General features: G+C 40.7%; 2 protein-coding genes across 6 annotated transcripts; one reads left to right on the forward strand and one right to left on the reverse strand.

The window, feature by feature from the left end:
• Positions 1 to 91: 91 nt before the first annotated feature.
• On the reverse strand, positions 92 to 18,500 carry ccdc30 (coiled-coil domain containing 30). 3 transcript variants are annotated; one of them, XM_033630177.2, is made up of 28 exons: positions 18,412 to 18,500; positions 17,387 to 17,621; positions 16,275 to 16,457; positions 15,884 to 16,004; positions 15,449 to 15,639; positions 15,092 to 15,172; positions 14,850 to 14,924; positions 14,203 to 14,359; positions 13,819 to 13,890; positions 12,832 to 12,947; positions 12,611 to 12,738; positions 12,308 to 12,500; positions 11,440 to 11,538; positions 10,907 to 11,035; positions 10,584 to 10,721; positions 9,353 to 9,531; positions 8,896 to 9,163; positions 8,493 to 8,615; positions 8,121 to 8,291; positions 7,647 to 7,856; positions 6,897 to 7,054; positions 6,609 to 6,774; positions 6,173 to 6,294; positions 5,868 to 6,009; positions 5,607 to 5,743; positions 5,366 to 5,483; positions 3,657 to 3,721; positions 92 to 3,460 (listed from the first exon to the last, which is right to left on the reverse strand). In XM_033630177.2, the coding sequence occupies exons 2-28, from the start codon at positions 17,405 to 17,407 to the stop codon at positions 3,253 to 3,255; spliced, it is 3,771 nt and encodes a 1,256-aa protein (XP_033486068.2). In that variant the 5' UTR covers positions 17,408 to 17,621; positions 18,412 to 18,500; the 3' UTR covers positions 92 to 3,252. The 3 variants fall into 3 exon arrangements, with proteins under 3 accessions (XP_033486068.2, XP_033486066.2, XP_033486069.2); XM_033630175.2 differs by having other exon boundaries at positions 14,850 to 14,927; XM_033630178.2 differs by lacking the exon at positions 14,850 to 14,924.
• Positions 18,501 to 19,415: 915 nt separating this feature from the next.
• LOC117258714 (epithelial membrane protein 3-like) lies at positions 19,416 to 24,760 on the forward strand. Of its 3 annotated transcripts, none has more exons than XM_078170133.1 (5): positions 19,416 to 19,467; positions 22,105 to 22,192; positions 22,289 to 22,391; positions 22,491 to 22,631; positions 23,951 to 24,760. In XM_078170133.1, coding segments are annotated over exons 1-5 (510 nt in total). In that variant the 5' UTR covers positions 19,416 to 19,465; the 3' UTR covers positions 24,127 to 24,760. The 3 variants fall into 3 exon arrangements, with proteins under 3 accessions (XP_078026259.1, XP_033485707.1, XP_078026260.1); XM_033629816.2 differs by lacking the exon at positions 19,416 to 19,467 and adding an exon at positions 20,977 to 21,098; XM_078170134.1 differs by lacking the exon at positions 19,416 to 19,467 and adding an exon at positions 20,998 to 21,098 and having other exon boundaries at positions 22,102 to 22,192.
• The last annotated feature ends 849 nt before the right edge of the window (positions 24,761 to 25,609 follow it).

Raw genomic sequence — 25,609 nt, forward strand, 5'->3', positions numbered from 1 at the left:
CTGCTTTGGCGTCTACTGAAAAACTTGCCAACAAATCTGTGTTCACAAAAAGCAAGATGGAGAGGTGGAGAAAAAAAAATCAAGCAGTAAGTTTGTTATTTATTCACTTTTATTTATAAAAAATATTCTTATGTTTAAAAACGTATTTACAGAGATACAACAAAAGTCAAAGTTCCTCGATCTCAGTTAACATGTCTGTCGCAAACAGGCGTCTGTTATTAGATGTGTTCACGCAGCAGCAAGATAAAGTTCAACACTTCATCAGTTCAGGCACATTGAAGACAAGATAGACAAAGGTTTCCACAGTTTATAGTTCTATTATTGATATTATTTGACACAAAATAATAATAGTGGTATGTGATATTAAATGTGTATTTCATTCTTAACGGTGAAGGCTCGTGCACACCTTGAATTTCTTGTAGACATGTTCGATGGGGGAAATGTCCATACACAAGAGAAGACAGAAATCCTGCACACCGTCCTTTTACATGCAATAGACTTTATTTAGAAATACAACGCTGTGGTTTAGAGGATAACCGATTTATCAGTTTGGCCAAGTAATCGGCGCTGTTACGATGTTTTACAATCTATCCTTATCAGTGAAACTTCGCTCTGATGGCTGTGCAGCCTCCACTGGTCACACAAGGATGTACATCCCCAACCTCGACCCCTTGTGTTGTGAGACGGACAAGAGGAGGGAGAGCAGTGCGATTGCAGCCTCTCCTACAAATGTCAGTAATTTTCCGTGGAACATTTGACATGTTGAAGATTGTTTTACCAGTTAGTCATGTAATAACTTTTGAATTTAATGTGTGCATTACACTATTACAGAAATAATCACGGCTAGTAGCGACCTAGCTAGCTCACGTCAGCCCTCTTCTGTACACCTCTAGAGAAAATCAATTGCCGATAATCATTTCATGAAACTACACATTAAATTCACAATTTATCACATGATTAATAAGCAGGTGAAACAGACTTCAGCATGTTATCCAAAGTTCAACAGGATGTAAGAGAGCTTCTCTTTCTCCTCTCGTCCATCTTGGCGTCATGAGTCTTAAAACCCAGAAATGAGTTAGCATCTTACCTCATCTCAAAGTCAATGCATTTTTATGGGTTTTGGTTAGATTCCTAAAATAAGGTCTGTGATTCACACAAGCTCAAGAGACTTTCACATTTTGTTTGACGACATAAAATATGTCAGTAAATACCCCACTCATGAACTCTGAAGCTTCTACATGTATGTGTCTTAAAACGGCTGTTGCTAACAAGTGGTTAAATGAGACTACAGAGCGTCATCACGCAAAGCTGCACTGAACACAGCTTTACAGTCTTGTTATGGTGGTGACATTACATGATGCCACCATATAGAGTATACTGTCTGTCTGCTCCTTCAGTGCAATGCATGATGGGATATAGTGCTTGGTTAGTGACATCAGCTGTACACAACTTTTCACAATGCATTGTGGAATACTTTGAGTCCACTATATAGACTGCTCCAGTATCTTGTTCTTAAATTACATAGTTTTTTTCAGCCCATCAAATACTTATTACAAAATACTCAAATGTAATTGAAATACATATTTAAAATACAAGTAACAGAAATACTGCTCCTCTGTGATCACTGTTTGATTGGAAGCTCTGAACACAAAGTCAATGTAATGTTATTGTATACCTGAGAATCTCAGGTTGACTTTGTGGAAAGTAATAGCTCAAAAAACACTTAGATTTTTTACAGTTAGTTTGATGTTTAGATCCAGATGTATGTATTTATTAAGGTGTTTATTACTTTGACTTAGATGTTCAGTTCAACAGTTATCCAGTTTCTAATAAAGATTGTTCATTTCCGCCATTTTATTTCTGTTCATTCTTTTCCACAGGATGTGAGGATGGCATCAGCTGATTAATCTGCTAGCAGCTTTTTCCTACTCCAAACTATCGCTATTAAATTTGTTACCCTCTATTTAAGTCCTTAGACCTTCATCAGGTTAAGTCTGAAATGTTGTTTCTCTGCTATATTCGTTGAACATCTAAGGACCCAGACTCATTTCTAAATAAAGTTTATTGCAAGTGAATGGACAGTGTGCTGAAGTTCTCTCTTCTCTTGCCTTTGTGTTTTTTATTCCCACGTCACATACATCTCTTTTGGAGTACAAGGACTTTCTGATTGAGCGTCTCTGGAGGAAACCACTGAGGTTGACCCATGTGAAAAAAAAAAACCAGCTTGTGATGCTTGAAATAGACAAAAAAGCTCCTGGAATTCTGAGGCTTTTTCTGGCATTTTGGATTTTTTTTTAAAACTGCAAGCAAAGCTGTACGTTGTAAATACTGAAGTGGCTACAGCTGACAAGCAGAAGTAGTGACAGATCTCAGAAAGGACCCTGATGGTTAAACTATGTTTACCACACAGTCTCTTATTAAAGGTGGGTCCACAATATTATCAGTGTTATATAAGTATGACTTTGTAAAACTGTAAGAATGCTGACGTGTTCAAAGATTTTTTGACACAGTAAAACCATAAAAAACACCATGGATGTTTTTTTCATTTAAAACACTGCCATGATTAAACTCAGCTGGAGGAAAATATACTGTTTTATTCCACTGCTACATTTTCCCAAAATGTAAACACTAGTAAAACTTCTCATAAAGTGCTCAATTTAAATGAGTCTCACTCAAATCTCTCTCATGAAATGTCTCTCAGACATTCACTGCACTAGTGTGAAGGACATTGTCTTATCTTGTACCATTACATTAAAAAATGATAACAATCTTTCCTATGAGCCAACAAAAGGCTTTCAATCACTCTGATTTGCTTTGGTGTGCCGATGCAAACAACTGAAGGACTTCTCAGGCATGTGCACACATTGAGTGTCACCTGTTCAGCCTCCAAATCAGATCTCCCATTACATCCTGTTTCCTTTATAATATGTCATAAAAAATATCTGATTGACACTTGCACAGGCTTTAGTTTTTACAAACCCACCATATTTCCACTCTGAACCTGGATCAAAAAACAGTACTTGCAAGCCAAACAAGAATCTGCTTTACAATACAAAAGAGATTTCACCCTGAGCAGAACTGCAGTGGAAGCTCCCTTTCATTATTACTGGCTTTTAACAAGGATTATTTGCATTCGACATCTTTTTTTCACTCCTGTATTCTTTTATTGTCTCCAGTGGAAGTGGCAGGTGCTATAGCACTACCAAGTACCAGTCCTCGCTGGTAGCTTGCATCTCCAAAACCCACCACCTCTCATACCTGGTCACTGTTATCAGAGCCCCCCTCTGTGCCTTTGGTGTCTGGAGGAACCAATGGGGAGGTGAGATTCAGGTAGCCCTGCTCCGATGGTTGGTGTGTGGAGACTGAGGCTCTAGTGCCGTCCACCACCATGCGCTCGCCCACCTTCACGCGGCAGATTGCATCCAGGATGTCCAGTGGGTCACACGAACCTGACGTCAGACTGGCGACAAAGACGTAGTGAGAAAAGGCAGAAAATTCACATACAAACATCCAGCTATAGAAACCTATCAATGTTTGATATGACACGAAAATTAAGTTGGGAATTCTCTGAAGAGCAACGATTATAGCAGCAAATTACTAATATCAACTGATAAATAATTTTAACGAAAAAAAAGCTTCTCACAAAACTGCCTTACCTTAGCGTAGATGTGTGAAGGAAGCCATCACAGATACTTTCAGTGGGAAGCACTTTCTTGGCATTCTGTTGAACATTTGAACCATTTATCATCAAAACATATGAATGTTTTTTATAACAATAAAAGAAATGACACATCATCCATTTTCAAAATGGGTGATGTGACAAAACTGGTCTCAGTCGTGATGGATTACACCTTTCACCATTTTTTGTCAAACAGTAAACTTTTAAATTTAAAATTCATCTCACATCACTAATGCTGGATGAACTTTAAAAAATAATAATTTTAAACCAGTAAAGTTTGGATGGCATGTCCCATTAATGGTGAAGTGTGTAAGATTTAGGGAGATTTGGTGGCATCTAGCAGTGAATTGCAGATTGCAACCAGCTAAAACGTCTCCCAGCTACAGTTCCTTCAGTGTTCATTGTTCAGAAGGTTTTCCTGGGAATCTAATTATCCACAGAGGTCTCTTCCTCTGACTAAAACCATAAAAACACTGAATAAAGTAGTTTCACATTACAAATCAGTGTTTCTCCTACTCCATTCTTGGAGAAAGGTGGCTCGCCTACCATATGCTAATGTGTACTCACTCTTTTTCTCTGACAACTTAAGAGTCCCTTTTACACTGCCTGTTCAAGGCGGGAATATCAAAACTGCCTCGCCGTGCTGTATATAAGGGACGATCACAGAAAGAGGGGACAGAGTGGTCTCGCCTCTAATCCGTCATATGATGTTGTAACAGCACCGCAACAGTGTCTGTATAAGCAGGACAGTCTGCGGGATGGGATAATGGGCAGCACGGGTGTGATGTTTTGACCACATATTATGTGTGTAACCTACCTCAAAGGATTTAAAATTCAAAAAATAGCTGTTAGCAATTAGTGGCTAACTCAAAGAACAACAACCATAGTAAATGTCTGCCAATTGGGAAAACAATGAGGTCCAGGAGCTCCTCAGAGCAGAGGACAAGAGTTGAAGTTGTTGTTTAGAAAGTGCTGCTGATTCATATGTTATATATCACACTAGAGATGGATGCTAAGGTGTTACATGTCACACCCGTCATGCCTCTTTTGATTCTGTAAAGCTGTGATGCACTGTGGAGTGACAAGATGCTGCCGTTGTTTGCTTCTTTGTAAAAATGCACTTGTGCTTCATAGCTAGGACTTCATAGCGACTTGACAGTGCAATCTCTGTGTAAAAAGGGCTAATGTGTGCTAAACATTTTCTGATCCAGACGTTCCGGAGGTTTTCTCACAATCCAAATTATTTACAGAGGTCTCTTCCGCTCCAAAACAAACAGAACCAGTGATTTAAACAAGTAAAAACACTGAATGAAGCAGATTTACGTTACAAACCAGTGAAACTCCAACACTGCTTGCTGCAGATGGGCTTCTAACCATGGTGGCCAACATGAAAATAAGAAATTGAAATGGCCTTATCTAGAACCAGTGATTGGTTTGTCCGTTCTGGGCTACTATAGAAACATGGCAATGCAATATGGTGATCGCCATAAACTAAGATCTGCTCCCTATGTGGATACAGATGCTCATTCTAAGGTAAGGAAAACACAAAGATTATATATATATTTTCAGGTGATTATACGCTTAAGAAAATATACTCATCATATTATATTCCTTCTCTGCCAATAAATCCCCCTAAATCCTACACACTGGACCTTCTTTAAGGCATAAACATCTGTATGGTGTTACCTCCAGGCTGTAGATCGACTGGACGTTCCTCAGGGCACGCTCTAAGGAACTGACTTGATTGGAGAGCTTCAGGGTTCGATCCTGAAGTTGTCTGTTCTCCACTTCTAGGACATTGACCCTACAACACAGATAAATCTTCACACTCACTCACATAAACTATTTCGTGTTTTTCATGTCCTCACTAACATATGTAGAAATATATGTAGAAACAGGGCTTAACAGCCATTGAGCATTCAGCTACCTGTGTTGGACAGTTGAGGCAGTCCTCATGCCTTTGCTGCCCATTTCCTCTGCCTCGCTCATTTTCCGCAACAGTTCCCTCTTCTCTTCCAAAAGCTTCTCATTTTCCTCTGTCACTGTATTGATCCTCTCTTTCTCCTGAGAGCCACCAGGAAGAAATAAATAAAAACAGAAATACTTCAGGAAACATTTTCCTGGCACAAACATCTCTTTGGGGATATATAAGAGTAAAGAAACTCTGAAAGCATGTCGTGTGTGTGACCTTGTGTGAGAGGCTGGAGGCCAGCACCAGGTCGTTCTCCAGTTTCTGGATGACGCGGTCCCTCTGTGCGGTTTCCCTGAGAAAGACCTGCTTCGCCTGACGCAGCTTGGTCTTGTGCTGACTGTGCTTTTCGTTGTACTTCCTGGTTGGTGGAGCAGAGGAAATCAACCTCAGGGAAAGCAACTTCTTCTCTATGTGTCTTAATTACTGACTATGCTATAACCCTATTCAGCTGATTGAAAAAATACAGTACTGGAGTTAATTTTATTTTGATGTAAAGATCTATATTCATGTGTGTGTCTCACCTGACATGTGTGTCCAGTTGGAGGAGAACTTGCTGCAGCTCTCCCTGCAGTCTGTCACACTCCTGCTGACTGGCCATCAATTCCTCCTGCAGTCCATGGCTTGACTTCTGGCTGCCTCTCGCCTGAAGTACACATATGACACACACATTTTAGCCTCAATACAAAACACATTTTGAGATATTGCAAAATAGAAATATGCAGATTATATGGCCAGCAGTTTAATGTGAAGACTGTGGACAATGAATTTGTAAAAATGCCAACCAAAAGTAAAAGATTATTTCAGTTAAGGACAGGGTGAGAACAACAATGGATGTTGTGATTCAGGTTTGATCAAAAAATTAAAATGACATGTGAAACAGATATTAACAGTGCCTCAGGTGTCCTGAACCAAGCAGTACCAATAACATCTGATTAGGTGTTGTAAACTGTATCTTACCTCCTCTCTGGCCTTGCTAAGCTCTGTCTCCAGGATGGCCAGACGTGTTTCCAGCTGCTGAGCACGGTGGCTAAGCTCTGCATTTGTCCTGGTCATGGTGGCCTCCTTCAGCCTCAGGGAGCGCACCTGCTGCTGCAGCTCCTCCTCACGCTGCTCTAAGAGCTTCCTGAGAAAGGAATGGAGGAAAGGATGGATAGAGGAGTATCAGAATTGTCCCCTAGGACTTGTAATGTAAGTTATGGTACTATTACTGCTACTGGGACCAAGTCACACTAAGGTTTGTGTGACCTGGTGATGTGCTCCTCCTGCTGCTGGGCTCTGAGGGCTGACAAGGCGTCAGACAGATCCCTGCTGTCCCTCTCCAGGCGGCTGCTCTCGCCAGCCCGCGCTTCCTCCACACGCAGCTGGTGCTGAGCACTCTTCAGCTGCTGCTGCAGCTCCAACACCTGCCATCACAACAAAGCCACAGGCTTCACTCAGGGAGACAAACAGAGAACATGGGTTCCTAACCTCCCACCATCTCCAGAGTATCCCAGGATTTACTGAAGGCTGCTGCCAGAAATAGTCTGTAATGGTGGTGATAACCCTGAGAAAGAGCTACACCAAGTGAAGCAGGCATTTTACTCTCTACATCTCTCCAGAAGTAAGAATCTTGTCGCAAAGTTTTTTCACAAGGGGCAACTGCCACTCCTGCTCACTCAATATTAAGATAAAGACGAACTTATTAAAACTCAAGGGTAAACTACGTCACAGAAATCATACCACATGTAGTAATATGTATGAAGATGTATATTTAAACTGGCTGTATCACATCTTCCCAAACGTTAGGAAATCTGTTCCATTAAGGGCTAAAAATGCAGGTTTCATTGTGGACTTCACTGATATGCAGAACTGCAGAATCGTCTCCACTTTTGGACTCTTTGTTTACCAGCTTACATGCATGCAAGAAAAAAAAGTACTAAGTTAGTAGCCATTTGTGGGGTGAAGTAGATGAAATGAAAGTGCTGCCCACTGTGGGGAAATTATGCCAGTGCTGACCTTCTTGTCAGCAGCGATGACTCGCGTCCTCTCTGCCTGCAGGTCCTCCTGCAGACTGGTGGTGGTACTGCGGTTTGTGGAGTTGCGTGCCAGCTCTAGTTCCAGTTCCCTTATTCTCTGTTGCTGACGTTCACACTCGGCCGCATGAGTGTGGACGCTCTGCTCCAACTGGACCAGCTTGGTCTGGACCTGCTTCAGCTCTGCACAAAGCTGAAGGGAGCACGTGAGCAGACAGAGCGTGAGCACAAAACCAGATGCTTAACACCAGCTTAGCAACTTTTCTGGCAAATACAGCTTTTTGGATGGCACCTTTCCTCCGCTGTGAGGTTTATGTTACATTTTCACATTTGCTCATGGTGATTAGCATTCACAGTGAAGTGACTGGGTGACTAAGAGAGTGATTAAGATGATGATTAAGTGATAAATGTCAGAGGCATGCAGGAAATTCCAACTGTGCTGTAATTAAATACCAACCTTGAGTTTTTCCTGGTCCAGCAGGGTGTTGTGTCTCTTCATGTCCATGCTTTTCTCCTTCTCGTAGCGCAGCTCTCTCTCTGCTGAGGTAAACAGGCCCTGGACCCTCTGCAGGTCCTGCTTCATCTGTTTAGCCTCCTCTGCCTTCTGGTGCAGCAGCAAGTCCTGAGACTAAAGAGAGAAATGGGAGATGAGATTGAAGGGGAGTAAAGACAAAGTAGGCCAGCTATGAACCCAGATTTTTTGTGGCTGTTGTGAATCAACAAGCCGACCCCACACGCCCTTGATAGCTTTAATCAATAGTCAAATTCTGGCATACTGGCATGGCATGGCTACCTGGGAATGCTACATGTTTGTCATGATCATATATACCTTGATGCGTGCCTGGGCTTCATTGACCTGAGCCTGCAGTGCCAGTTGGTGCTGAGAGGCCACCTGCCGCTCCTCCCCCAGCTGGGTCTGCAGATGATTCAGCTCCTGCTTTATACATGAAAGCTACAAAGACAACACACACACACACACACATACAGTATATGAATCATTCATGATCCCGGCAGAGGAAAGTCCCTGTCTGCTCGCCTTCCCCTACAAGCAGGTCAAAGGTTAAGATCAGCTTCAGTTTTCAAGGTGGTGGGGACACAAAAGCTGGAGAGCAGCACTTTGAAGCGGTGCATCAAAGGACATTGTCTCTACTCTACTGTTTTCCCAATTTTTAATCATCAAACCAAACATTCATACAGGATTTCACATATTAACTACCCTGTAATCCAGTTACCTGGTCCACACTCCCATCCTTGGTCCTCTCCACTGGACTAAGCCTAGATTCTGCATGAGCCGTTTGCAGTTCAGGCTTCTGGCTGCTACTAAGTGCTTCCTTTGTAGATGAGATCTGCTCTTGATGCCACTTGAGCTGCTCTTTGAGGCGCTGTATCTCAAGCTGCAGTCTCTCTCTTCCCCCCTCAGCCGTCAGCTTCTCCTGGACACTGGCGCTCAGCTTGGCCTGGAGCTCGGCAGTCTGCTGCCGCTCAGAAACCATCTCCTCCCTGGAACATATGCATATGTATGCAATACAAGTTAGCTCCAGTGCTCCAGTCCTCTCTTGCTGCCGGCCATGATACATGATAGAAGTACCAGTTCTAGCAGTGCCATCACTTATCTCCCACTGATCTATTTCACAAACACTACTGCATGCTCCAATGTGTCTGTACTGTGAACTGTGTACTAATAACAACCTCAAAGCATTGTGTGCTGTCTGAAGGCTACTGAGTTCAGCATTTAGCCGGTCAGCCTGCTCCTGCAGCCGGTCGACCTGAAGCCGGTTTCCCCTCTGGTCCTCCTGGGTGCGGTTACTGTCTTTGTAACGTTCCAGCTCACTCTGGAGCCGGCTGTGGGTGCGCCCCATCTGAGCCACCTGTCAGGCAGAGAGGGAAACACAGGAGGATGGAGAGAAACTCATTTTAGTAGTGTGAATAATAATAGTAATAATAACTAAAGAATGCAATTTCTGAAGAAAATGCGGTTGTGAATGCTGCCGCTGAATAGCTGACGCTACACTGCAATGCTTGCTTTAAATGCTGAATAATAACAATGTGTGAATGATGTAGAATATTTTAAGATTTTCTGAAAAGCTGACGCTACACTGCTATGCTTGCTTTAAATGTTGAATAATACCATTAATGTGTGAATGATGGGGAATATTTTAAGATTTTTTGAAAAGCTGATGCTACACTGCAATGCTGGCTTTAATGTGTAAGAAGAAGGTGAAGTAGTAGGGATAGCTGAAAGAGTGGAAAGTTTGAATGGGATTTGAAAGTTGAATTAAAGTAAGATTGTATGCAAGTTAATGAACATTTTAAAGTTTGAATGGAGTTTCTACATAAATGTATGAACGAGGAAATAAACTTGAATTTGTGTCAGGTTTGAAGAGTCCTCCCATCCACTTGAATGGGGGAAAAATGCCCCAAAAAGGCTGAATATTTCAGAAAGTATGAATGTTATGAATGTGAAAAATACAAGCAGGCAATTCCTAAGTGAGCTGAATATTTTGATGTTTGAATGACGTTTGTTTGTTGGAAAATGTGGAAGGAGTAGCTCGGCAAAAAAGTGGGCGGAAGAATAATAATATTAAAGAATTCCGAAGCTGCTTCACACCCAATAATAATTTTATTTTTGTAGCACTTTTCAAACCTAAGCACAAAGTGCTTTCAGACTAAAGGATTTACAGGATAAAAGGTTAAATATCAGAAAACCATGTAGCCTCCCCTTGTATAACTTAAAGAGAGCACAAATATCAAACAGCACTGCACCAATACATGAACAGATGGAGGTGCAAGTGCAAAGATGCCATTTCATATATAAAAATACCATTTTTATATAGGTTAAAAAAAAATCCCTAGCTTCATCATGTTTCAAAAGACTGACAAGGTGTTGGCAACAGCAAGCAGATTTATGAAATTAACAAACCTTTTCCTCCAGAATTGCTTTTTCCCCCTTGACTTGCGTTAGGCTCTTGATGAGTGTTTTCCCTTGTTGGCATTCGGTCTGAAGGCTGTTGACCTCAAGTCTCAGCTTCTTCAGCTCTCGCTCTCCTATCTGTAAAGCCTTTGGTGTAAAGAATGAGGGAATGTGATACACTTTCTGTGTGGCTCGTAACTCTTACTTTGTAAATACTGTACTTAAAAAAACACAATAGTGACTCTTCACTTCAGGAACCTCTTGAGCTGTACAATGAAATTCATCACTTCTCTGTGGTGTTATTGCTTTCAGTGATATGTGTGGTTTTTAACCTCCTTGTCTTTTTTGAGAGCAGCCTGTGCAGCACTGAGGTCGACCTCCAGCTGTTTCCTCCACTCCTTCTCCTCAGTCAGTCGAGCCTCGAGCAGAGCCATTCTCTCCTGGCTGCTGTCTCTTAGGTGCTTCACACATGGTGACACAGGAACAAAAATAATTCAGAGACTGAGACATGGCATTTGATGTATATACATTTTTTGATGTACTATAACTTAATCTCTGCGGGCTGATGGGCCAAGATTTAAGTTTATTGATCTTTTTCACATGAAATTTTCTATGTACAGCAAGCTAAGAGGATTTAAGTTTAGTAGGAATTTCACTGTACATTCAAACAAATTTCTATTTTAGTCCAAATGAGGTCGTTTTGGTACTGTAACAATTTTCCTCTCATTTATGTAGCACAGATGGATGGCAACACCTGTGGCATTACATTTATTGTCTTGCCATACTGTTCTTGCTGTGTTAACACACTATTGTGAAATGAGCACAGAAGAAACATTAATGATATTAAAAAGCGAGAGTGTCTTACCAGCTGTAAGTAAGACTCGGTGGCTTTGACCTCTTCTCCGTTCTTCAATGTTTTCTCTTGGATATCCTGTTTCTTCAGCTCTGCCTCCAAAGTTTTAATCTGCATTGAACAGTTACAATTTTTCTCAATTGTATACATACAAAAATTAGAACTATGGACACAATTCTGATAACCTGAAGCTTGTGTATCAACAATAAGACTACTGAACTCTAGGCACAATTTCACTGTTTTTACTCAAACAGAAATTCAAAATCACATTTTAGCAAAAATCTAAACACAAATCACATCATTTAGCACACTCTGTTCACCTGGAAAACACTTGCCTTTAAAATGACCACACCCTGATGACCAGTTATCTCACTCATGTCTCACCTGAGCAAATTCAGCTGGCAAAACAGGCCTGATCAGGATTGGAGGCAGGATGTGAACTGATTTGTGCGTGGATCTCTTTCACTGCATTTGATATATTTTTTATGCAAACTGCATGCATTTATGAATTTACTGCATTTTATATATTTTTTATGTGGCCCAACAAAAATATGTTTTTGCAATCAGTTCAGTCAGCTGAACATTTTACTGTATTACAATAGTTTCACTAAACATAATTAAACGATTGGGAAAAACTGTAAGATGAATCCTCAATCATTCAAGAGATGACGGCTTCCAAAGCAGGCCCTGACTAAAATATACTGTCTGAATTCTTCTAGTCAAAGACAGGCATTAATGAATGTCATGTGAACTAAACTAGCTTTCTTCAATGTCTCGGGGAAATGGTTTTAAACTAACATTTAGTTAGTTTAATAAATAATCCTTTGTCCAGTTAAAAAAACAAACATTTTTTGAGCAAGAATTTAGTGCCACTCATTACCCTCCTGTGCAGTCCCTCCAGTTCTCCCTCATGTCGATGCCTCTCCCCCTTGCTGGCATTCTGGGCCTCCCCCAGCAATGATTCCAGCTCCTCATTCCTCTCCTCCAGCTCTTCCTGTTCCTTACGTAGCCTCTGGAGTTGCCGCTGCAGCTCTCTCATCTGTACAAGCCCATCTTCCATCGCCTCCTGACACCTGACAGAGAATGATGACAATTAAAGTCAGAGACAGCAGGCAGGACAGTCATAAAGAATGTCGACTTTTACTTATGACACATTTAACCTGGATGCAGTTAATGTATTTACCGTTTGTGAATGTGATCCTTTTCTTGGGTCGACGAGCCAGACAGATTGTTTTGTGGTTCACTGCTAATGCTCTTGTCCTTTAGATCCTCTTTGGTTACAACATCTTGGTCTGCATTGTTTATTGCCAACTGGACAAACACAACACCACACAATGCCAAGCTGCTACGATAACAATATGAGTTTTTTATATTAATAATAATAAAAAAAGGTAAAATACCAACCTGGTCCAGGAGATTTTTCTTCTCAGACTCTAAAGTGCGGACTCTCTCCCTCAGAGCTCTGTTCTCAACATCGAGTCTGTCGTTTTGCTCTTTGGCTCGCTGCACCTCCATCATATCTGCGAGGAGACAAAACAATGAATATCTTATTTCTGTCTTTTACACATATACTGTATGTAGTAACTATGATGAAAATATCTATAGCACACTGTGGCTACCAAGGGAGGGAGGCCAACTTGTCCCAAATGGCGGATTTGTTCAAAATTTGCTTATTCACTCTTTAAAGCAAACCACATGAAGCATTTCAACTAATTTAATGGACTTTCTGTTAGTACTGGTGTTTCATTAATGTCATTGGGATTTTTCTGGTTATGTGAGATTGCTAACTTTCTAAATGTCTTGCCAAAACAATGGATGCGTGTAGCAGCTGCACTAAAAATGATTTAACGGAGTCTCCTCAGAAGTCAAAGATTCAGCCAAAATACTACGAGTACAGGGAAAAGGGGTGATAGGGGAAATATATATCTTTTTAAAAAGAGGATAAATAAAATGCCGTATTGAGAGTGACATATAAAAGTAACAGTAAGTAAATCATCTTCCTAATTAGGCAGTATTTTTAGCAGTAACTTACTGTATATCTAAATCAATTAAATTGAAAAGAATAAAAAAAAAAAAAAAAAAAATCATTTATCTGATTTCCAAACATTATTTCAGTTAATAGGTTTGAAATTAATCTAAATATGAAAAAAAGAAAAAGTTTGCAGCATTTTATATTTTCCTTTTATTAACTACAAACACAATCAGTACTATCTAAACAATATCCAGCCCTACTAGCAAGTCTTATTCACCCACCACCTTTAAAAAAAAAAAAAAAAACCCTCAATGAACCACAATTTTAGTATAGTAAAACAAAATATTCAAACATTGTGGCTGGTGTTAACATCACACACTGAATGGCAGTTTTTAAAATCACACCCGGGTCTGTCTCACCACAGTGTTTCAGTTTGTCCACTTCCTTCCTCAGGTTCTCTACTTCTTGGACGGTTCCCTCAAGCTCAGCTCCTGAGATTACAAATGTAGTTTTAATTCTTTAAAGCCGAAAATATGCTTTCTGCTCATTCATACCTTTTAAAACATTTTTTATACGCTGTCAATGATTTTATGCAGTTGGCAGGTTCCACATTGAAAATGTATTGATTGAAAAATGATGCTGTTTAAGAGCATCATTTTTCAATCAATACATACGTATAGCCTGACAACATTAAAATATTTTAAAGGTTGGACAATAAACAGCTGGGTAGATGCATCACACCAAAGCCTAACACAGACTAATAGTTCTTTGAGGGATACATGCTGTATGTCTTTGCAACATACCACATGGGTCTAGGTTGTTGTTTCTGGCAGCATCCAGCTCGTTGGTGAGTCTGCGGATATCCTGATGAGCCATTGCCAGCCTCCTCGACGCCTCTTCAAGGTCCCGCTCCAGCCGCTGGCGCTCATTTCGCTCTTGAGAAATCTGCTCGCTGTGGGCCTGATGTGAAAGAATGAAGCATGGATGGTGAGAGTGGGAGGAGTGCAGCAGGAACGAAGATTGGTAGTTAAGTCTGGAGATGCAAGTGGCCCGACATGCTGTTGTAAGAGACATGCATTCAGAGGTTTAGATTCATCATCACCACAGGCCTAGAAAGGAGCGAAGGCGATGAGTTATAATCTGACATGTCAACATTCACCTGCATAAAGAGACCAGTGGGACAAAAGGGACACATGCTGTTACCTGTGACATGCCGTTACTATTCCACCCGTTTCGAGCACTCATCCGTTGTTAGAAAATCACATTCACAGATGTGTTACTGAGACAAGCCTCTGCATCACAGTGGTCATGCAGATATCATGGCGTATCGTCAGCGTGGAATGTATTTCAAAAAGTAGTACCACTGTGAAACAAGCCAGCGATGCCCTTTTTATCACAACATCAGTGTGTTAGTGATTCAGTTAGTTTAAGCTGTGAGGTGGAAACCTACAGGGGTAATATTGTGTTTGCTCTGACCAGACCTGCGCAGCCCAAACAGCTTCTTCCAGGGACTCTGAGATGGACACTGCTGAGAGGAAAGACCCGTGTGTGCAGAATCACAACAGACACTAAGACATGATATCCCTGTCCTTTAACTGGAAATATTAGGTTTTTCTTTTCTTCACAAACTTAATTCAACCTGAAAACATACAGACCTGTAATTCAGCCACGGCACAATGACAGTCACCTCACCTTCGTCATGTTATCTATGGCTTTCTGCGTGTCCTCCCTCTGCTGCCTTAGCTCCTCCCCCACCGTGTGGCAAATATGCTCCTGTCCAATAATCGGCAAGAGACAGAGAATCACTTAACCACGTTTATATAGTCAGTATTTGCCTTTGATAGTTAACCATTACTTTCCACTCACACCATGAGGCCTTTGGAAAGGCTAATTTGAAAATTCATTGTGACTGGAAGCTTTACATTCAAAGTTCAAAGTCGTACATACTATATCATTCATAAAAATATTCCACAACTGTCTTGTGTGGTTCCTTTTCCGTGAAGAAGTAATGTTCTGATGTAATTTGAACAGTTGTCTGATGTTCTTTACCTGGTGGTGGACTTCCCCAAAGTTGCCAGTGAGGCTCTGACTTTCCAGTCTCCTCTCAGCAGCCTCCAGCCTCTCCAGTAGTGTGGCCCTCTCCACCAGCAAGTAAGCCACCTGCTCACTAGGGCTGCTCAAGCCTATCTCCCCGAGTTCCTCCTGAGCCAGCATCTCCGCCAGCTCCTTGCTCTGACTCTCTGGAAAAAAGGGGAGTTTTCACTGATCAGTAGTTTCTTCAGCAGGAGTGTGAAATAACACTAAAGACAAGACAGAGCAACAGCAAAATAGTGCACGAGTATCATTATATAGCAGAAGATTTTAAATTGTAAGCTATGGTGTGTTTGAAGCATCTTGCTCAGGGGCTCTGGTGAGCCAGGCTAGGCTACAACCTAAAGAAAAGAATGCATTGCCAACACTGCATTACGTTTGCATTGAATTCACCTTGTTGTTGTCTGATCTGGTGGAGCTCTTGTCGCAAGTGTTCATTGTCTCTCTCATATTCTGAAGTCAGGCACTCACGCTCTTCCAGCAGCCCACGAATATGTGCAACATAGCTCTCCACCTGACAGACAAAAAGACAAAAATTCAAAGGTAACTCAGCTGCAAATGACATATAATTTTGAGCAACTGGCATGGACCTGTACCAATTTCAGAAATGTATGGTGTGTAAGTTTTATTTAATGTACTGTAGTCATGGGCTGCAGCACTTTTGTCTGTATTTTCTTATGAAAATGAGGAGCACACCATTTTAGACTGGTCTAGACATCGTCTAGAGGACTACGTTAGTGTTACAGCTGGTGTACTGCAACTCCAAAGAATCCAGAATGTTCACCTCCTTCATCTCACTGGCCTGCTGGGTTCGTAAGGTCTGCAGCTCCTGGGTGGCTGACTGAAGCGTTGCCTCCTTGGCGAGCAGCTGCCGCCACAGGTGGCGCTGCCGCTCCTCCAAACTGGCCCCTGGAGGCAGGCCATCCTCCTGAAGCCGCATCGAAATCTGGTCCAACTCTGACCGCACCTGAGAACCCAGAAGAGAAGCTGACTGTTTTGAAATATTATGGAAGGATGCAGCTTGAAAGATTATATAAAATACCTGTCAGTACTGTGGAAAATCAAGAAGCATCCTCAAATTAAGCCTGTGAATGAGTAGCTTTGGGTATACTACTGCATGTCAAAAATAGTTATAGCATAATGCATTTACAAGTCAAGTGTCATGAAGCTAAAAACTACCTGTGCTCAAGTTTCCTTTACTTTTGTATTCTTTACGCAATTATGTGTGACACGCTTCTACACTTGCAACACAATAAGCAATTTATCTAACTTTTTGACTTGTTAGTTACTTTTGCCAAACAATGAGCCAACAAACTATTCAGCAAACTGCTCCAACAAAAGGGTTCAACATCAAGTCTGTCAGTGTCGCTGAAAACTGATCTGTAGTGACACACAGTAGACGGCCACAACATCAGTGTGGTATGCCAGCACTAAACACCTGTTGCTGAATTCAATACTATACTTTGTAGGACTTGTAACCTGAGCAGGCCCCCCTCGCAGCATTTAAACTACTCCAGGAGCGGTCACTGCTCCAACAACATACAACATATTGTTAGGTATCAGGTCTCACGTGCCTGTTGTACTTAAACATCACACCAATTGGTCCATGCCCTTGCCATCGTGGAACAAATGGCTAAAAGATCAAACATTAACTTCAAATATGATCCTAATGCTAATGAATGTTGGGTATAGATGCAAGATGTATTTACTCCAACAGCCACTTTTCCAATTTAAATCTTTAATATTAAAGTAACATGTTAAGCTGCTGACAAAGTAAGAATTCCTGCAGACAATGTGGTAAATATTTCTGGTGTTGAACAGCTGACAAAGCATCTTAACACTGCCTGACACTATTATCTGCAAAACAGTAATGTATGTATGTACAAAGAATGTTACCTCTTCATGATCCATGGTCATGCATTAAGTTTGATGAGGCTGCATCTGTGAATGATGAACTTCTTTCCTCAGTGATGAAAGTACAGATCCAAAACCACACATAAGCCTACATGGTATCCCACAGAACACAGCTCGGTTTGCAATGTTGAGGCAAAGATCAGGTTGTCCTCAAACTTTATCACTCCCATTGTTGATGCAATTCATCCATGACAACGTCTCTTGTCCTCCTGCTCCCCTATAAAAGATGAGATACTTTAGAACAATGCTGTCCAGTCATGTTAGGACCTGCCTGCAGTCACAAGTTTTAGAGATTAGACTAGCTGCCTCAGCTTAGGCAGGCACAGACCATTTTACCAGCTGAGTTACACTGCATCACCTGAGGCTATGCAAAGCTTCAAGATGATTAGCTATGCTTTATCTGCTGCAGTGTAATCATGAGGAGTTTAACATGGACAGCAATAACTGAAGCAGGCATTTCCCTACTCCGCATTTGGGAATGTTGCACTTAGCAACAAACCTATACTACCAGTGATGCCCTGCAAAGTGCACAGTGTTATCCCCATTAAGTAACGTTACAGAGTTAAAAATCTTTGTTTTCCAGCTAACCATTCTTCCCAAAATGTCTGACGAGGAGGAGCAAATGAGGTTTTTTTGTAGCACAGCAGCCACTTGCATTCCTTTTTGACCACGCAAGCTCACTACACAGCGAGATGCGGTTTACAAATAATCACACATTTGCTACCCACGTTGTGCTATTAAGCTAACACATAACCAACACTGACAACTGTGACTACCCGCAGCGCTAGCGAGTTAGCAAAGTTAGCCCCAAAGTTACCGTAAGATGCTTTACGTTCAACTAACGCTAGCATGCTAACGGTAGCCATAGCTTTCTCCAGTGGCCGCTTGGCAGCAACTGGTGAGCGCCGTGAGGGCTGCGGCGTGATGTCTGAAGGCTCCTGCTTAAATGCCAGCTTCGTTGAAGTCTTGAAGCTGAGTGTGTACTGTGCCAGTTAAGTTTTACTCACCTTTTAATGGGTAAAAGCGACAAGAAAGCTAAGTGCTGAGGACAGGCGTGGCGGAGTGAATTGGCTTCTACTAGCACCTAGGCAACGGACCGTACCATTCAACGAATCCAGGGGACAATTCATCAGTAATGTGGTGCTCGTTTTAATTAAGAAAAAAATAGCCACTGAATAATGCTGTTGTAAATGACAGCTGTACAGTTTGTTCAGTTTGGACCGGGTTGACCCGTGGCTTAATCTAAAATTGAGTTTTTATCAATTATAAACGACATTCAAAATTGGTTTCGTCCTTGGCAACCAGGTAGTAATCCAAAAGAGATAATCTGCGTTTGAACCTGTACATCTTTATCAATATGATGCTTTATTTACTGTTATCAGTCATATTTAATAGACATTGCTTTTGATGAAGCATGTCACCGATGCAAACACCAGGGGGCGACAAACTAACATTATTATTTTTCCTCCTTGGGGGTGAAATACCAGAGTTAAAGTGGAACCATAGGCCCACTTTCAAAATTGAGTTATTCCTGTGGTCTGGGACAGTCCAAAGTGTTAGTAAACATGAACAACTCTCTGCCAAACCCCAGAAGTAAAGTAAAACTCCAAATGTGTTATGTGGTAGGATAAAAAAGTCTGGAGCTGCTCCACAGACAATAAATTGAGAAAGATGATCTAGATGACACAGTGTCCGAAATCATTCACTGCTTCCTGCTTACTATCTAGGGACTATATAGTGAGCTCATCTGCAACATGAATACCCCTTTGGGCACTCCTTGGGTCATTTTCCTGGCACTGTTAACTGTGTCATTGCTGTGGCATGCCATGTCAAGGGAGGCTGGTGGTCCATCCAACAAATACCAACATGCATATTTGTGATAAACACTAACACATGATATTATACTCAGCATGTTTTCCCCAAATTAATAAATAACATTACAAAGTTCTTTGTGGCCCTTTGTGTTGTGTTGTGAGATGAGCTGCTCTGCTCAAATTAAACATACTGTCAGACGGACAAGAGGAGAGAGAGAAAGCAGCCTGATCGCAACCTCTCATACAAATGTAAGTAATTTTCCATTAACATGTGATATGTTGAAGTTTATTTTACCAGTAAGTCATGTAATACCTTGTGAATATAATGTGTAATGTTATGCATACAATACCTTATTAGCCCTCATCTGTGCAGCACCAGAGAAAATCATTTACCAATTTAAAAAATCTAAAAAACTGGTAAGACAAACTTCAACATATCATAGGTTTTACACCTATTATTATTATCATTATTATTATTATTATTATTATTATTATTATTAGTCGCCAGTATTCCGATGTTACACTTCTATTTATGGTCATATTTATTTAACTGGTCATTCATCTGCTATGCACTTTAAATACCAGATGCCTCTAAGTCCAGGGCTCTGCTGGAACTGTCCTTACATTCTCCATGTGTGCTTTTATTTATCTGTATATGTATACTGTACACATGTATGTATATATGCATATATATGTGTGATGCATATATATTTTTTATGTTTATATTTTTATACTTGTATGTGTCTGATGGCACCTTGGGGTTGTGGAAAAAGCACAATTTTGTTCCCATGTACTCTGTGTGTGGAAATGACAGTAAAGGATATAGTGCTTGGTTAGTGACCATTGGTTGTACACTACTTTACACTATGCATTGTGGGATACATGAGTCCACTATATAGAATATAATAATTCCCGCTATACATTCAGACAGCACTACAAAATGGCAAAGTTACTACATGGTGGACTGTGTAGTGAAAATCAGTCTCCCATTCATTGTCTATGGAGCAGCTCCAGACTTTATATCCTGTGACATCACAAGTTTGAGACTTTCTACTCTGGTTTCTGGCTTTGAGAGAGAGTAGCTCATGTTCACGAATATTGTGTTAACTATCCGAGGTCGTTGTAATAACATATTGGAATTTTTAATTTAGGTGGTATTCCCCTTTAATGTCAGCTCAATCCCCCACAATATAAAATTAATGGAGAGATACAAGCACTCATATAAACTTTTTTTTTTGAGTGCATGAATCTTTCGTCTGACTTTCCTTTTTCTTACCTAACTGATGTAAATGTATAATTGGTGTTCCGAAACTTCATAAGGAGTTGTTTAGTTGTGACCTCCACTGACCCTCACACATTACCTAAGGCGTTTGTACATGGTGTGTCCCTCCCAAATGGTTTCTGTGTGACCGGCGCACTCTGAATACTCATCGTGTTCTGCTGTAGAAATGTGAGTTATGTTGCAGCAGTGTGTTATTTTTCATATCTGCCCAAACAAGAAAGATTATGAATGGACGTAGATAGGGTAGAATGGTCATTACGCCGTAAACCAGAGCATTCAATGTGAAATGTTTACAGAGGAGATCTTTTCATGTGGTTCTGTGTGCCTTCACTGCCCATGGGTGGGTCTCATTTGAGTCTTTTTTGGATGGTGATGTTGTACTGAGGGACTCCGAGGCACAGCAAAAGGGAGCACTGTTCTGCACAGAGGAAATGGGCGTTCTCCTTGGAAAGTTTGGATGGAGTGGCAGAAAAAATAAGGGGGGTGTGGTCAGACTGGAAAGGAGAGGACCACCAAAAGGGGCACAATGTTGTAGGGTAGTGACGCTGTTTTTAAGCTGGTGCTGAGAGCTGATTTGAAGGGACGGGCAGTACCTGGGGTGAGTCGATATAACTTTGTCTTTTCATATGATTTCAATTCATGTCTTGTTAAATCATGGTTCCAGGTAATTTTAAAACAAAGATGCCATTGTTGTGATTCTTGCATCACATCTAATAACACAAGCTGTTTAAGGAATGGGTAGCAAAGCAATTCATGCCATCAAAACACATTTGGAGTGCCAGAGAAAAAGACAGAGAAAAAGCATGTTACACATTACATCTCTGTGTTGATCTTATTTGCTTATTGCCAAAATGATTTTTTCACAACCATTTGCTTTGTTTCAAACCTTCTTCACTGAATGTTTACCTTTCATCCGCCTTAATGAAATCTAGTGTAATGACATAATTTGACAGTAATCATGATTCCACCGCCCACCCAAATGGACCTCTCCTACAGATAAAGATCGACACGGACAATTTCTGAGGCTTACTTAGCTGTATGTCTTTTTTCCTTTACTGCATGTGTCCTTATTGTAAACTGAAATTACTGTCATAACAGTTTAACAGTGATTGCTTGTGCTCTGCTACTACTGAAGAGTAGGCACAATGTCAAATAAAATCACAGGCTTTTCCTCAGACTTTAATTTCCTCTAAATTTACAAGTCGAGCAGCTTTAATTAAATCCAAATTACAGATTGTTTACCCTATGCAATAAAATAAAAATAAGGAAGGGCAGAGTCGCTAATTGGGTAAATATTTTGGAGCCGTTTAGATTTCAGTAGGCCTGCCCAGCTTCTCTGTAGGTTTGCTGTACTTTTAGAAATAACTCACTCTGTTTTGAAGCATGGTCTTACGCAACACAGAGTATACTCTGTTCAGCTACTCGCATTTTCCACTTTACGTTTCAAGGCAAAACAGGAAAGTTCCCCAACACTGGCTTACACAGTGGGCCCAGCAAACATGTTAAATTGGCCACACACTATGTCCTCGCTAACTGTAATGTTGGATGCAGCAGCCTGGGAAGCCTATACATAAACAGTTTTGTTTGTTTGTTTTTTATAACAGGGATTTGAAAATGGCATACCTCCTTATGTTTGTGACCCTGCTGCACCTTATCACACTGGCGATGCTGTTTATTGCAACCATGGAGAAGGTAGTAGTCATGTTCAGGACATGATGTTTGTTTGCTTTGACTGTATTATTTCATAAGCAGCTGTGTGCATCATGTCTGATCTCTTTTTTTTTAAAGTCCTGGTGGGTGTGGGATGGCATGGAGAACTCAGACCTGTGGTACAACTGTAGGTTCGACAACTTCACAGGAACCTGGTTGTGTGCGTCCTCCAAAGAAAGTGGTAGGCAGCAATTTCATTTTGCATACCTCTACACATTAGCAGTTCTCTCCCACAGGTAGAATCTGGGCACTTAGATGTGTAAATGTTTTCCTCTCTCAGAGTGGCTCCAGGCAGTGCAGGTCCTGATGGTTCTCTCAGTGGTCTTTTCCTCGGTCTCCTTCTTGGTGTTCCTGGGCCAGCTGTTCACCATGTCCAAGGGTGGGCTCTTCTACTTCACCGGGCTGTGTCAAGTCTTTGCAGGTAACAGTGGAGTGAAACAATGTGCGTCATCGACATGTCTCTCGGTGATGAGAATTTTTGAAAAGGGTGACACTTGCGCTTACAAACTAAAAGGGGAAGCATGTCTAAAGTCCATGACCGTCAAATAAGCTATTTGGAGACTGGGCTCTTTATATTTAGGTACAGCAGACTAAAGGATTGTACAAGAGCTTGTTGGTGGAGAAAAAGCTAATACAAGCTGTTGCATCTGTGCTTTAAAATCTAATTGGGTACGGCAAGTGACAGAAACATACCATTAAACCATGGTGTGAGTATTAGCTGTAACTTCACTTTACGCGTAGTGATGACTGAATTGGTACAAACTTGTGTAATACATCCTCCTGAGACCCAGCAAGTCATATTATAACTCTTTGAAAGACATGACACTGGGGCCTTTATTTTAAGCACCATGCATGCGATCTATCTGAGTCCTAATGTACTGTGAAAAGGACATCATGGGCTTTTAGTGATGTAACCCACATGAGGGTTCGGACAGCAGAGCACATCTTCTGTCTTTTCAAAAACAGGGGAAGTAAGTGATCAAATTCATAAACATACACTGTTTCTGTTCCTCATAAGGAAGTTGTGTTTTATTTGAGAGAGTCTCAGCTACGTTATATTAAGATTTTAGAAGTGTGGATGAGGTATACATCTGAAGCTCATCATGATCGTACTAATGGCAAACCTGCATTAAAAATGACATAAGCTCCTACCTCTAGATTATTTTTTTCAAGTCTGTATTAAAACCCTGCCACAGAAATTGCTTTTATTACAGATATCAACTTTTCTGTGACACAGCCTGAACAAAAAGTTAATATAATGTGATGTGTTCATGATGTCTGGCCACCTCCTGTGCAACATGGGGGGCACAGTTGCTGATATCACTCTATTGTATATTGTCTATTGTACACCGACGCCCCACTTTCCCCACCATTTTAGTTAATTTTTAGAAACTCTTGTACTTATCTTACTCGTATTGTTACTCTATTAGCCACTGGTTTTGCTTTTGCTCCTTGAAAATCCTTATTATCTTGTATATTTTGTCAGATATTTAATACTCTATTGTTCTAAAACTAAACTTAATGTTACTGTAATTTGAAGCATTCTCCAAATTTCTTTCAGGATAAATAAGGTTCTACTGAATTGAATTGAACTGAACTGAACTGAACTGAATTGAATTGAATTGAACTGAATATGATGTTAATCAATATGAAATCAAGCAGGTTACAAACATTGCACATTTTACCATGCATCTCAGTACTTAAACAAACATCATATTTGTCTTCTTTGTTTTTTTTTAGGGCTGACCGCCTTTTCTGCAGCTCTCATCTACACACTACACAATAAAGAAATCCTTCAGGACTCCAGAGAACTGACATCAGGACGCTTTGGCTACTGTTTCATCCTGGCCTGGGTGTGTGTCCCCTTGTTGCTGTGTAGCGGGGTCATATACATCCACTTACGTAAGAAAGAGTAACCAGAAAATTAAACACCATGTCAACAACAGGGTTGGAGGAAAAAGAAACAGACTTGTCTTCTTGTTAACAGAAGTATCAGAATCACAAATGCTTATTTTATGATTTTTGCTCAGGCCTCAGTTATTGTGATAATGTTTTGGAATTGTAGATACATGTATATTGGAAAATGTATCAGTGAATGATGAGCTTTCTCTTTAGCGAGCATTGAATCCTCAATATCAATCCAATATATAGCTCATCTCACCTTCAAGGTTTTTGTTGTCCAGCTGTTCAGCATGTTGATCAAGACAGGTAAATATATACCAAAGAAGTTTTATATATTATTTTTGTATTAGTGCTGTAGGCATTATGAAGCATTTGAGTTGCTTTTACTGTAATTTTCCTTAGATCAGAGCAAGCTTGAAATATGTATATTTTTGTACCTAAAACTGGCACATAGATGCATTTAGTTGCTGCTTTAAATAAATATCACACACAGATCCAGAATGTATACTAATCCATTGCTGTAACAACATGAAGCATGTTGTGAGGAAACCCTAATTTGTTTTCATTTTTGATGATAATAAATTGCACATTTGATACCAAATGTACCCTGTAAATGACCATTAAAACATTATGTTATCTTATTTTAAACATGTAAACATTTTCAGCACCATGTATAGTGTTCAGTGTGTGTGTGTATGTAAACTATATGATGTTAGTAACCTACAACTCTAATTCAAAAAATGTTGGGTGCTATGTGATGATTCACAGTCCTGTTTTGACCTACATTCAGTTGAATACAGTGCAAAGACAAGACATTTGATGTTCAAACAAGTTGGGTCAGGGACAACAAAAGACTGGGAATGTTCAAAAACACCTGTTAAAACACACTCCACAGGTCAACAGGTTAATTGGTAACAGATGATAGTATCATGACTGGGTATGAAAGGGGCATCTGCAAAAGATTCAGTCATTATATTACTATGTGGGCTCTAGAACACTTTGGAAAACCATTACTGGTAAACACTGTCTCTCTCTCTGCATCTACAAATGCAAGTTTAGACATGCAAATTGAAAGTCATATATCAATAACATCCAGAAATGCTGCTGACTTCTCTGGGCTCAAGCTCATCTGACATGGACTGACACAAAGTGGAGAAGTGTGCTGTGGTCTGACGAGTCCACATTTCAAATTGTTTTTGGAAATCATGAACGTTGTGTCCAAACTGTTACCAGGACAAAGTTCAAAAGCCAGCATCTGTAATGGTATTGGGGTGTGTTAGTGCTCATGGCATCTTGGGATACTTGAAGGCACCATGAATGCTGAAAGGTGCATAAATGTTTTGGAGCAACATATGCTGCCATCCAGATGTCTTTCAGGGTTGTCGTTGCTTATTCCATCAAGACAATGTCAATCCACATTCTTCACATGCTACAACAGCGTGGCTTTGTAGTAAAAGAGTGCAGGTCCCAGACTGGTCTGCCTGCAGTAGCTACTGA

This window comes from Epinephelus lanceolatus, chromosome 8, assembly GCF_041903045.1.
Source record: "Epinephelus lanceolatus isolate andai-2023 chromosome 8, ASM4190304v1, whole genome shotgun sequence".
Classification (NCBI taxonomy): Eukaryota; Metazoa; Chordata; class Actinopteri; order Perciformes; family Serranidae; genus Epinephelus; species Epinephelus lanceolatus.